Genomic DNA, 14,449 nt, shown 5'->3' with positions numbered 1-14,449 from the left:
ATCACAGAATTGTTACAGCCAGAAGGAGGCCATTCGGCCTGTCGTGTCTGTACAGGCTCTCGGAAGGAGCAGTTTATCTAGTGCCACTCCCCAGCCTCCTCCCCATAGCCCCTGCACATTCTTCCTTTTCCAGTAACAACCCAATTCTCCCTCAAATGTCTCTATTAAATCTGCCTCCACCACACCCTCACGCAGGGCATTCCAGATCCTAACCGCTCACTGCGTGAAAAAGGTTTTCGTCATGTTGCTTTTGCTTCTTTTGCCAATTACCTTAAATCTGTGCCGCCTTGTTTTCGATCCCTCTACCAATGGGAACAGTTATTCCCTATCTACCCTGTCCAAACCCCTCATTATTTTGAATACCTCCATCAAATCTCCTCTCAACCTTCTCTTCTCCAAGAAAACTGTCCCAACTTCTCCAATCTAACCACGTAACTGGGATGAGGAACTTCATTCTTGTGAGCCTTATCTACATTCTCTCCAATGTCTTCACATCTCTGCTAAAGTATGAAGCCCAGGACTGGACACAATACTCGATCACAGAATCATTACAATGCAGAAGGAGTCCATTTAGCGCATCGTGTCCTCACTGGCTCTCTGAAAGAGCAATTCCCTCACTGCCATTCCCCTGTCTTCTCCCCATAACCCTGCACATTCTTCCTTTTCATATAACTGGCTAATTCCGTTTTGAATGCTTCAATTGAACTTGCCTCCACTACGTTCTCAGGAAGCGCATTCCAGACCTTAATCACTCACTGCGTGAAAAAGTTTTTCTTCATGTCACTTTTGTTTCACTTACCAAATACTTTAAATCTGTACCATCTCGATCCTTTCATGAGTGGGAACAGTTACTGTCTATCTACTCTGTCCAGACCCCTCATGATTTTGAATACCTCAAATCACCTTTTAGCCTTCTCTTCTCCGTGGAAAACAGTCCTAACTTCTCCAATCTATCTTCATAACTGAAATTCCTCATCCCTCGAACCATTCTCGTGTATCTTTTCTGTACTTTCTCCAATGCCCTCACGTCTTTCCTAAAGCATGGTTCCTGGAACTGGACGGAATACTCCAGCTGAGGCCGAACTAATGTCTTCTACAACTTCAACATAACTTCCTTGCTCTTCTACTCTATGCTCCTCTTAATAAAGCCCAGGATATTGTATGCTTTATTAACCGCAACTCTCAAAGCCACCTTCATTGACTTCTGCACATATACACCCAGGTCCCTCTGCTGCTGCACACCCTTTAGAATTGTACCCTTTATTTTCTATTGTCTCTCCATGTTCTTCCTATCAAAATGAATCACTTCACATTACTCTGCATTGAACTTCGTCTGCGACCTGTCTGCCCATTCTACCAACTTTTCTATGTCCTTTTGAAGTTTGACACTATCCTTCTCACCGTTCACAATGCTTCCAAGTTTTGTACCATCTGCAAACTTTGAAATTGTGCCCTGTACACCAAGGTCTAGAACATTCATATATATCTGGAAAAACAAGGGCCACAATACTGACCCCTGGGGAACTCCACTATAAACCTTCCTCCAGCCCGAAAAACATCCATTAACCACTACTTTGTTTCCTGTCACTCAACCAATTCTGTGTCCACGTTGCTACCGTGCCTTTTATTCCATGAGCTACAAGTTTGCTCACAAGTCTGTTGTATGGCACTGTATCCGACGTCTTTTGAAAGTTGGTGTGCACTACATCAACAGCGTTGCCCTTATCGACCCTCTCTGTTACCACCTCAAAAAATTCCAGCAAGTTAGTTAAACATTATTTTCCCTTAAGAAATCCATGCTGGCTTTAATTAACTTGCATTTGTCCATGTGACTATTGATTTTGTCCTGCATCATTTTTTCTAGAAGTTTTCCCACCACTGAAGTTAAACTGACTGGCTTGTAGTTGCTGGGCTTATCTTCACACACTTTTTCAACAAGGGTGTAACATTTGCAATTCTCCAGTCCTCTGGCACCACCCCCAAGTCTAAGGAAGACTGAAAAATTATCGCCAGTGCCTCTGCGATTTCCACCCTCACTTCCCTCAGTAATTATGGATGCATCTCATCCAACCCTGGTGCTTTATTCACTTTAAGTACAGACACCTTCTTGAATACATCCTCTTGATCAATTTTAAAGCTCTCTAGACTGACCTCTTTCAGCATTGCATGGGTTGCGTCTTCTTGTTTGGTAAAGACAGCTGCAAAGTAATCATTTAATACCTCAGCTATGCCCTCTGCCTCCTGTTTCTGGTCCCTAATTGGCCCCACTCTTTTATCACCCTTTTACTATCTATATGCCTATACAACATTTTGGGATTTCCTTTGATGCTAGCTGACGGTCTTTTTTCATGCTCTCTCTTTGCTTCTCTTATTTGCTTTTTCACTTCCCCTCTGACCTCCTTATATTCAACCTGATTCTCAATAATAATTTCTACCTGGCATCTATCATAAGCACGCTTTTTCTTCTTTATCTTAATCTCTACCTCTTTTGTCATCCAAGGAGCTTTGGGTTTGTTTGTCCTACTTTTCCCCTTTGAGGGGACATACCTCGAACTATCTCTTCTTTGAAGATAACCCATTGTTCAACAGCCAGTTTCGCTGCCAGCTTTTGACTCCAATTTATTCGCCCCATTCTTACCTCATTGAAGTTGGTCTGCTTCGAGTTAATTGTTCTTAACCTGGATTGCTCTTTGTCCTTTTCCAGTCAGCCTAAACCTTATGATACAATGATCACTATCCCCTAAATGCTCTCCTACTGATATTTGATCCACTTGGCCCATCTCATTCCCAAGAACCAGGTCTAGCAGTGCCTCCTTTCTCATTGGACTAGCAACATACTGTTGTTGAAAATTTTCCCGAACACACTGTAAGAACTCTTGCCCCTCACAGCCCTTTACACTGCTATTATCCCAGTCTATGTTTGGATAATTAAAGTCCCCCGTTATAACTACCCTATCATTTATGCACCTTTCCTTGCACATTTGTTCCTCCACGTCCTTCCCATAGCTGGTGGCCTATAGACAACACCGAGCAATTGAACTGCACCTTTTTTGTTCCTTAGATCGAGCCTAATTGATTCTGACCTCGGCCCCTCTGGGACACCCTTTTTCTCCAACACTGCAATGCTCTCCTTAATCAATACTGCCACCCCTCCCCCTTTTTTCCATTTCCTATCTTTCCTGAACATCTTGTATCCAGGAATATTTAACACCTGGTCCTGCCCTTCTTTGAGCCAGGTCTCTGTTATAGTCGCAACATCATATTTTCACATGGCAATCTTCCCCTGTACCTCACCAGTCTTATTAACCGCACTCTCTGCATTCACATGCACGTTAACCCTGATTCAGACTTTATTACTTTCTCCTTTACTCTGACCCCACCTAATAACTTACTGTTCCTTACTCTCGTGCTATCTATCTCCCCCAGTATTCTGTGCACCTTGGTATTCCTCTCTGATACTTTGTGCTGGTTCCCACATCCCTCACAAATTCCCAGTTTTGCTTCCTTCCAACCTGAGCTCCCTCTCAGGTTCCCATCCCCCTGACAATTTAGTTTAAACCCTCCCCTGGCAGCACTAGCAAGTCGGCCTTTGAGGATATTCGTCCCAGTCCTGCTATGATGCATCCCATCCATCTTGTATAGGTCCCACCTGCCCCAGAACGTGTCCCAATGTCTAAGAAACCTGATGTCTTCCCTCCTATACCAGTTATCCAGCCACGTGTTCAATCGCTGAATTTTCCTATTTGTCCCACTTGCACGTGGGACTGGGAGTAATCTTGAGATTACTTTGTTTGAGGTCCTGCTTTTTAATCTTCCTAGCTCCCTAAAATCTGCTTTCAGGACCTTATTCCCCTTACCTATGTCATTGGTACCAATGTGGACCACAACCTCTGGCTGTTCAACCTCCCCCAGAACAATGTTCTGCAGCCTCTCCGTGACATCCTTGACCCTGGCACCAGAGAGGCAACACACCATCCTGGAGTCACGTTTACTGCCACAGAAACGCCTGTCTGTTCCCCTAACTAATGAATCCCCATCACTGCTGTTCTTTCACTCTTCTTTCTCCACTCCTGTGCAGCTGAGCCACCTGTTGTGCCACACACTTGGTTGTGACTGCACTCCAAAATGGAAAACTGATTAAAGAGTGAGATCATATTAGGGGACTGGTTCTCTTAGACTGCCTGACGGTCGCCCATTCCTTATCTGCCTGCATGCTCCTAACCTGTGGTGTGACCATAGCGTGTAAACGTGCTATCCACTTAGTCCTCTGCCTCACGGATGCTCAACAGTGGCTCCAGCTGCCGCTCGAGTTCCGAAACCCGGAGCTCAGCTTTCTACAGCCGGTGACACTTTCTGCAGATGTGTTTGTCTAGGACACATGGTGCGTCCATGACTTCCCACATGCCACAGGCTGTACATTCCACTTGGCAGAGCTGCCCTGCTATATCTCAACTTTACACTCCAGCATTGTATATCATATACAAGATGCAGTGCAGCAACTCACCATGTCTCGACAGCACCTTCCAAACTTGCGACCTCTTCCACCTAGAAGGACAAGGACAGCAGTCGCATGGGAACACCACCATCTGCAAGTTCCCCTCGAAGTCACACACCATCCTGGAAATATATCACTCTTCCTTCACTGTCGCTGGATCAAAATCCTGGAACTCTGTCCCTCATAGCACTTTTGTCATCCAGGGGCTCTGGATTTCCCCTTGGTGGAATGTACCTTGACTGTGCCTGAACTATCTCTTCTTTAATGGCAGCTCATTGTTCAGTTACTGTTTTGCCTGCCAACCTTTGTATCCATCTTATTTGGGCCAGATCCATTCTTACCCCATTAGATTTGGCTTTCCCCCAGTTCATCATTCTTACTCTGGAATGTTCCTTTCCCTTTTTCATAGCCAACCTAAACCTTGTGATGCAATGATCACTGTTCCCTAAATGTTCCCCCTACTGATTCTTTATCTTCTTAGTCCACCTCCTTCCTAAGAACCAGGTCTAGCAGTGCCTCCTTTCTCATTGGACTGGAAACATACTGCTGTGGAAAATTCTCCTGAACACACTCGGAATTCTTGCCCCTCTCTGCCACAAAGGTGCCATGTTTGACTCCTGGCCTGCATTGTTTGTTGATCTCAGTTGCTGTAATTGACTTGGTGCTACTGGGATTCTGTCGGCACCCCTCCAATGCCTTGTCCTGGTTGCCATACACCATTTATGAACAGACTACTCAGCTTTAAAGGTGAACGATCCACAGTGTACCACAATGGGTACATTTCACCAGTGGTCAGGAGCAGGAAATCTGGCTCTGCTCCCTTTCCCAGCAACACCAATGAAATCAATTTAAGCTCCTCAATAAGTTGCGAACTGTTAACTCAGCAGAGCCTGGGGGTTAGACTTGAGTTTTGCTGGCCTTTTGTCACTCAGTACACCACAGGATAATGCCTTTATCCACTGTATCAACATGGAGGGAGGATCCTTCAATTTTGGAGGAGAGCATCTGTGTTATGGCCCAAACACTTACCTGTTAATTAGTACCATGTAATATGTTGCTGTAAAGATTATTTCAATCTAAGTTGGCTATGAAAATATTGAAAATTACAGATTTTGAAATGTTTGCCTGTTCCCAGTGACTGAAAAACAGCTATCTGAGAAAATTGAACAGCTTATTCAGGAGAAGACTGAGGTTTTGGAGAAAGTATCCACTTATGAAAAGAAGGTACAAATCTAATATTTGCTGCTAGGCTTTATTGAGGGTTATAATATGCAAGGGGAATGTATCGAGAGGCTTTCATTAAAAACAATAAGCAGCTCACAGCTTGTCTCTTGTTTACCCCTCCAGAGTCAGTGAAGCCTAAAATACCTAGAGAGTTTCCTTTATTTTTTTTTTTAGAGTGCAGATAAACAATTCTGAGAGGTCAATGAGAGGAAAATGGAAAAAGCCTCCGCCCAAGCATAATTTTTGAAAGAACTGTTTACAAATAGAGAATTCAGAACTTTGTGTTTAGTTGACCTTTATGAATGCCTAAACGGTGCTGTACACTGTCTTGGGTGGCAGATGGTTATTGAGTTTTTGACATGTTGATCCTCTTTCTCAGATGGCTATTCAGTACTCCCGCACCACCACCATTCTTTATCTGGTTACCCAGTGGATTTAGGAGGCCACCTTCCCAATAGCTATTTTCTTCCTTCAAGAAGGTGGGACAGCAGGTGTGGTTGTCACATGGCCTGTGATCAGAGAACCCTTCTGTAATCCGTGTTTTGTTGCCTTCTCTTGTTGAGTTGAGGTGAAGAGCCAAGACACTCAAGGCAGGGCACCAATGTTGCAATCAGTAGGGGGAGGTGATTAATTAAATAGCAATGAGGTGCTGCCCAGCATGGTTTTTAAAAGCTGGAATACTGAAGGGAGCTAGGGATTTCCATAACTTGAAGTTCTGGGAAAGAATGAGCTAGATTTGGAATTTGTTATGGATTTTGATTTCAGCAATTGAGGATGTAAATATGACATAAGGGCTCTGTATTTAGAACTTAGGAATGTGAGGAAAGTTTAAAGTAGCATTGACTATAGTATCAATTAAGTAAAGGTGAAAAAGTTTGTGATGGAAAAGAGTTGTGAAGCTGGAGGTGAGAGGAAAGGCTGCTTAGACAGCAACCACTTCCTTGTATCTTGTTCAGGAGTGCAAGAGAAGTGATCAAAGAGGGTCCATAGATGGAGGAATGGACTTGGGCTACTTAGGCCTCGTATCATAGTGGCAAACAATTATTAATGGAAGTGCGTTTGAAATGTACTCTTTCTTTCTCTTCCCTCTCCCTCCTCACCATCCCTGAACCTCTTAGCTGGAAGAAGCCAAGACTGTCATTGATGAAACACAGAATGTGAAATCAACTATGTCTGATGAAGCTAAAGAACTTAAGGTGAGAGAGTACAGTATACTGACATGTTTATTAATAGTTGATTGAAACTTTATATGCAAATTTTACAAGTTATCTGTTCCCAAAGGAGTCCTGTAGGGAGCTTGGACAGGTGAACCTTCATCTGGAGACGCGTGTGAAAAATCTCCAGGCATTGTTAGAAAATGAGAAGAAGGAGACGACTAAACAGCAGAATCAGGTAAGGAAGTAGTGAGTAGTTTTGAAAAGGTAAACCTAGGTTTATTACCCTAATATAGACTGTATAAAACAGAAAATGGAAGGATAGGATATCTGATATTGATCATGAAAGTTCTGCTGTACATGCGTGTCCCCAGTTCAACAAAGGAAAAAGCAGCGTTTGATCTGGTTCTTGAAATGAAGTAGAGCAAGTGGAATGTGTGAGAATAGGAGATCATCTAGCTAATAGTGATTGCAACAATTTGGTTTAAGGTAATTATAGAAAGACCAAAAAAAATTGAAAGTAAAAATGCTCGACTGAGGAAGAGCTAATTTCAGTGATTTTGTGAAGGGATGTAGCACAGGTAGATTGGAAAAGGCACTTGCAAAGTTGAGCAGTAACAGAGCAATAGCGGGCATTCAGGGAAGAAATAATTCAGGTACAAACTAGGCATATTCCTTTGAAGGGAAAAGGGAGAACATTCAAAGCTAATGTGCCCTGAATGACAAAGAAAATAAAACAGAAAAAGGAGGCTTATGACAAATGTCAGGAGCAAGATTCAGTCACCAGGCACCGGACAGAATTTTATAAGTTGATACGGGAGGCAAGGAGAGGTTACGAGTAAAGATTAGCAGGCAACGTTAAATTGAACCCCAAAACATTTGCTAAATATGTAAAGTGAGAGTGGGTAAAAAGCTGGATCTGTTAAGGACCCAAAGGGAAACCTTTATATAGAAGCAGAGGACATAGCAAAAGTGTTAAATGAGTTCTTCACCTGTCTTTACAAAGGATGTGAAGGTTATACTAAAAGAGAGGGATGCTATGGGCAGGATAGTAATAGATAGAGAACGTGTACTAAAAATGTTAGCATTACTGAAAGTCGGTAAGTCACCGGGTCCAGATGGAATGCATCCTAGCTTTCTGATGGAAGAAAATTCTCATTGGATACAGGAGTAGCACCAGAGGGATGGAAGGTTGCAAATGTTATACCACTATTCAAGGGAAGGGAGAGGGTTAAACCAGGAAACTGCAGACCTGTCAGCCTAACATCAGTGATGTGAAGTTATTGGAAACCATTATCAGGGACAAAATATATTTTCATTTGAAAAATCACCGGGTTAATCAAGGAGAGCCAGAATAGATTTGATGAAGGCAAATCGTGTCTGACTAACTTGATTGAATTCTTTGATGAGGTAATGGAGAAGGTTGATCAAGGTAGTTTATACATGTATATATGGACTTTCGAAAGGCATTTGATAGCGTGCCACATGGGAGGCTTACTAAGGTGATGGAAGCCCATGGAATTGAGGGGAAAGTGACTGACAGTATGGATATGAAATTGGCTCAGTTACAGAAAGTAAAATGTCATGGTGGATGAATGTTTTTCAGACTGGGACATGGTTGCTGAGGTATTGTCCAAGCTTCACTTTTGGGTCCATTACTGTTCCATCTTTACAAGCGACTTAGACTCTGGTGTAGGGTGCAGCATTATAAAATTTGCAGCTGTTATCTACAACATTGTCAAGTTTCATGAGGATAGTTATAAACTTCAGGATGACCTAGACAAGTTGGTGAAATGGACGGAAGCATGGATGATGGAGTTTAAAATAGAGAAATGTGAAATGCTGATGTTTGGGAGGAATATGAAAAGACAGTGTCATTTATAGTATACTAATTTGAAAAGTGTAGGTGAGCAGGGAGACCTTGGTGTCCGTATGCACAAATACTTAAAGGTGGCATGGCAAGTTGATCATGGAAAGTTTAGAAACATGAAATGTTTAAGGCAAAAAAAGGCCATTTGGCCCATAGTGTCTGCTGACCGAAAAACGATCCACCCATTTTAATCCCACCTTCCAGCATTTGGTCCATAGCCCTACAGATTACTGCACTTGAGGTGCATATCCAGACTCCTTTTGAATGAGTTGAGGGTTTTGCCTCAACTACCCTTTCAGGTAGTGAGTTCCAGACCCCCACCACCCACATCTCTGCTCTAATTTTTCTACCAATCACTTTAAATCTATGTCCCCTAGTCACTGACCTCTTTGCTAAGGTGAATTGACCCTTCACCTCTCCTCTATCCAGGCCCCTCAAAATTTTGTACATTTTAATCAGATCTCCCCTCAGCCTTCTCTGTCCAAAGAGAACAGCCTTTCCCATCTTTCTTCATAGCTGCATTTTTCCAGTCCTGGCAACATCCTCATAAATCTCCTCTCTACCCTCTCTAGTGCAATTACATCCTTTCTGTAATGAGGTGACCAGAACTGCACACAGTACTCAAGTTGTGGACTAACCACTGAGTTATACAGTTCCAGCATAACCTCCCTGCTCTTGTATTCTATACCTTGGCTAATAAAGGAAAGGATTCCATTTGCCTTCTTAACCACCTTACTGACCTGTCCTGCTACCTTCAGGGATTTGTGGACATTCACTTCGTCTACACTTCTCAGTATTTTCCCATTAATGGTGTATTTATTTGCCTTGCTTGACCACCTCAAATGCATCACCTCACACTTCTGCGGGTTGAATTCCATTTGCCGCTTTTCTGTCCATCTGACCAGACCATCAATATCTTCCTGCAGCCTACAGCTGCTATTCTCGCTATCTACCACATGACCAATCTTTGTGTTTGCAAACTTCTCAATCATGCCCCCTACATTTATATCCAAATCGTTAATATATACCACAAAAAGCAGGGGACCCAGTACTGAGCCCTGCGGAATGCCACTGGGAACGGCCCTCCAGTTGCAAAAACGCCCATCTACAATTACCCTTTGTTTCTTGCCACTGAGCCAATTTTGTATCCATCTTGCTGCAGTTTCCTGTATCCCATGGGATTTGATTTGTTTTTTTAACCAGTCTGCCATATGGACCTTGTCAGATGCCTTGCTAAAATCCATGTATACTGCATCAACTGCACTACCCTCATCTATCTTCCTTGTTACTTCAAAAAATTTGATCAAACAAGATCTTCCCTTAAAAAAAAATCCATGTTGACTAACCTTGATTAACCTGTGCCTTTCTAAGTGACAGTTTATCTTGTCTCTCAGAATTGGTTCCAATAATTTGCCCACTACTGAGGTTAGACCGACTGGCCTGTAATTATTCAGTCTATCCCTCGTTCTCTTTTTAAAAAGAGGTACAACCTTAGCAGTTCTCGAATCCTCCGGCACTACGCCTGTATCCAGTGAGGACTGGAAAATAATGGTCAGACATTCTGCTATTTCCTCTCTTGCCTCTTTTAACAGCCTGGGCTATATATCATCCGGCCCTGGTGATTTATCAACTTACAAAGGCGCTAATCCCATTAATACTTCCTCTCTCCCTATGTTTGTCACATCAGATACTTCACGCTCCTCCTCCTTAACTACAATATCTGCAATGTTCCCCTCTTTTGTGAAGACAGATGCTAAGTATTCAGTAAGAACCATACCAACATCTTACGCCCCTACACCCAGGTTACCTTTTTGGTCTTTTATGGGCCCTACTCTCTCCTTGGTTATCCTCTTAGTCTTAATGTATTGATTAAACATCTTTGGGTTCATCTTGATTTTGCTTGCCAATATTCTTTCATGCCCTCTCTGATTTTCTAATTTCCTTTTTGATTTCACCCCTCCACTTTCTATACTTCTCTCTGCTTTCTGTCGTATTGCGTTCTCGGTGTCAGACATAAGCTTTCCTTTTCTGCCTTATCTTACCCTGTAGGCTCCTTGGCATCAATCAGGCTCTAGATTTGTCCAACTCGCCCTTTTTCTTTGTGGGAACATCTTTAATCTGAATCCCTTGAATCTCCCCTTTGAATGCCTCCCACTGCTCTGACACTGATTGACCTTCAAGTAGCTGTTTCCCGTCCACTTGCGCTAAATCATCCCTCAGTTTAGTAAAATTGGCCTTGCCCCATTTGAGAACTCTAACTCCTGTTCTATCTCTGTCCTTTTCCATAATTGTTAAAACTGACTGAATTATGATCTCTACCACCAAAATACTCTCCCACTGCCACTCCTTCCACCTGCCCATCTTCATTACCTAAAACTAAGTCTAAAACTGCACCCTTTCTTGTTGGACTTGCTACATACTGGGCAAAAAAGTTCTCCTGAATGCACCTCAAGAATTCTGCTCCCTCAGTTCCTTTCACACTAAAACTATCCCAGTTAATATTGAGATAGTTAAAATCCTTCTTAAGACTTGAACGCATTCAAGTCTTCAGAAGAAGGAATTTTCCTCCCACACAAGATCAGGGGGCAGGTTGTTCAACCTTGCCCGTCTAAGAACGAAGACCAAAGTACGGAAAGTCCTCATCAGGGAACTCCTCTTTGCTGACGATGCTGCTTTAACATCTCACACTGAAGAGTGTCTGCAGAGTCTCATCGACAGGTTTGCGGCTGCCTGCAACGAATTTGGCCTAACCACCAGCCTCAAGAAAACGAACATCATGGGCCAGGACGTCAGAAATGCTCCATCCATCACTATCGGCGACCACGCTCTGGAACTGGTTCAAGAGTTCACCTACCTAGGCTCAACTATCACCAGTAACCTGTCTCTCGATGCAGAAATCAACAAGCGCTTGGGAAAGGCTTCCACTGCTATGTCCAGACTGGCCAAGAGAGTGTGGGAAAATGGCGCACTGACATGGAACACAAAAGTCCGAGCCTATCAAGCCTGTGTCCTCAGTACCTTGCTCTATGGCAGCGAGGCCTGGACAACGTATGTCAGCCAAGAGCGACGTCTCAATTCATTCCATCTTCGCTGCCTCCGGAGAATCCTTGGCATCAGGTGGCAGGACCGTATCTCCAACACAGAAGTCCTCGAGGCGGCCAACATCCCCAGCTTATACACACTACTGAGCCAGTGGCGCTTGAGATGGCTTGGCCATGTGAGCCGCATGGAAGATGGCAGGATCCCCAAAGACACATTGTACAGCGAGCTCGCCACTGGTATCCGACCCACCGGCCGTCCATGTCTCTGCTTTAAAGACGTCTGCAAACGTGACATGAAGTCCTGTGACATTGATCACAAGTCATGGGAGTCAGTTGCCAGTGATCGCCAGAGCTGGCGGGCAGCCATAAAGGCAGGGCTAAAGTGTGGCGAGTCGAAGAGGCTTAGCAGTTGGCAGGAAAAAAGACAAGTGCAATGGGAGAGCCAACTGTGTAACAGCCCCGACAAACAATTTCTTCTGCTGCACCTGTGGAAGAGTTTGTCACTCTAATATTGGCTTTTATAGCCACTCCAGGCGCTGCTCCACAAACCACTGACCACCTCCAAGCGCTTACCCATTGTCTCTCGAGACAAGGAGGCCAAAGAGGAAGTTAAAATCCCCTACTATTACTGCTCTATTCTTGCACTACTCAGAGATTTGCCTACATATCTGCTCTTCTATCTCCCTCTGACTGGGGTCTATAGTACACTCCCAGCAGTGTGATTACTCCTTTTTTGTTCCTTAGCTCAATCCATATGGTCTCATTTGATGAACCTTCCAACATATCATCCCTCCTCACAGCTGTAATAGTTTCCTTGACCAAAATTGCCACTCCCCCTCCTTTCTCATCTCCCTCCCTATCACGTCTGAAAACCCTGTAACCAGGAATGTTGAGCTGCCATTCCTGTCCCTCCTTAAGCCATGTTTCTGTAATAGCTATGATATACTGCCACGTGTCTATCTGTGCCCTCAGCTCATCTTTATTTGCTATGCTCCTTGTATTGAAATAGATACCCTTGAGCACTGCCAAAATCCTTATTTTCTAACCTTTGTTTTCTCTGTATTCCAGACTCATCCATCAATTTTCTGCTTTCCATTTTAATTTCTGATTTTGTCCCAACTGAGTCTACCCTCAGGTCCCCAACCCCCTGCTAAACTAGTTTAAAGTCTCCCCAACAGCAAAACGTCCCGCAAGGAATTCAGTTCTGGCTCTGTTCAGGTGCAACCCGTTCGGCCTGCACAGGTCCCATCTTCCCCCAGAGCTGGTCCCAATGCCCCAGGAATCTAAAGACCTCCCTTCTGTACCATCTTTCCAGCCATGCATTCATCTGACTTATCTTTCTATTTCTATACTCACTTGTGCGTGACACTGGGAGTAATCCGGAGATGACTACTTTTGAGGTCCTGTTTGCTAATTTCTTACCAAGCTCCCTAAATTCTGACTGCAGGACCACATCCCTCTTTCTGCCTATGTCATTGATTCCGATGTGGACAACGACTGCTGGCTGTTCACCCTCCCTCTTCGTGATGCTCTGCAGCTGCTCACTGACATGCTTGATCCTGGCACCAGGGAAGCAACACACCATCCTGGATTCAGGTCCCCGGCCACAGAAACGCCTATCCATTCCCCTGACTATTTAATCACCTATCACTATGGCTCTTCCAGTCTTCCCTATACCCCCCTGTGCAGCTGAGCCACCCATGGTGCCACGGACTTGGCTCTGGCTGCACTCCCCAGGTGAAGCATCACTTTCCTCAGTATTCAGAACTGAATACCTGTTGGAGAGTGAGATGCAGTCAGGGGTCTCCTGCACTACCTGCCTGATTCTTTTGATAAGGTGGTTAAGAAAAGCATATGGGTTATTTGAGTTTATAAGTAGAGGAATAGAAATATAAAAGCAGGGAGATCATGTTAAACTTAAGCTCAGCTGGAGTACTGTGGACTATTTTGGGCACCACACTTAAGGGTACAGAGGTGGTTTACGAGGGAGTTATCGGATTAGGGACTTCAGTTATGAGGAGGTTGGAAAGGTTAGCCCTTGGAACAGGGAAGGTTAAGGGGTGACCTAATAGAGATTTTCAAGGTTTTTATAATAAAGAAAAACTTTTGTTTGGCAAATGGGTCCACAGCACCTTTGGAACCATGTTACAATTTTAAAGGGGGTGCTGGAACACAGACACCTGGGGAGTCATGTACATAAATCTTGGAGGCTGGATAAGTTTAGAAGGCTTTTTTTAAAAAAAGCATATAGGATCCTTGATTTTATAAATGGAGTCAGAGAGAACAAAACCAAGGACATTTTGCTAAATCTTTATCAAAGAAAAACACTGGTTAAGCCTTAGCCGGCACATTTTGTTGAATTATGGGCACAGCATTTCAGGAAAAATGTCAAGGCCATGAATGGTTGCAGAGGGGTAAATGGTAAATCAGTTCTGTGGTGAGATTAGAGAAGCTGGAGTTGTTCTCCTATGGGCAGAGAAGGGTAAGGGGAGATTTAATAGAGGTGTTCCAACTCATGAGTTTTGGTAGAGTAAAAGTGACAGGAGGGTTGGTAACCAGAGGATATAATTTTAAGGTAACTGTTTTAAGATAACTAGCAAACGAATCAAGGTTCTCTGGTTCAGAGGGAGAAATTATTTTACACTGCGTTGTTTGATCTGGAATG

The 14,449-nt window shown here is 43.7% G+C and overlaps 1 protein-coding gene across 1 annotated transcript in view; it reads left to right on the top strand.

The window, feature by feature from the left end:
* The window catches only part of mia3 (MIA SH3 domain ER export factor 3), a 204,501-nt gene that overhangs the window by 92,986 nt on the left and 97,066 nt on the right, over positions 1–14,449 (top strand). The window contains exons 8-10 of the mRNA XM_068028070.1: positions 5,631–5,719; positions 6,838–6,915; positions 7,001–7,111. Of these exons, the coding sequence (XP_067884171.1) occupies positions 5,631–5,719; positions 6,838–6,915; positions 7,001–7,111 (278 nt within the window). The remainder of the gene's footprint in view (positions 1–5,630; positions 5,720–6,837; positions 6,916–7,000; positions 7,112–14,449) is intronic.

Source organism: Heterodontus francisci, chromosome 3 (assembly GCF_036365525.1).
Source record: "Heterodontus francisci isolate sHetFra1 chromosome 3, sHetFra1.hap1, whole genome shotgun sequence".
Classification (NCBI taxonomy): domain Eukaryota; kingdom Metazoa; phylum Chordata; class Chondrichthyes; order Heterodontiformes; family Heterodontidae; genus Heterodontus; species Heterodontus francisci.
This window is presented reverse-complemented; position numbering and strand designations above follow the sequence as displayed.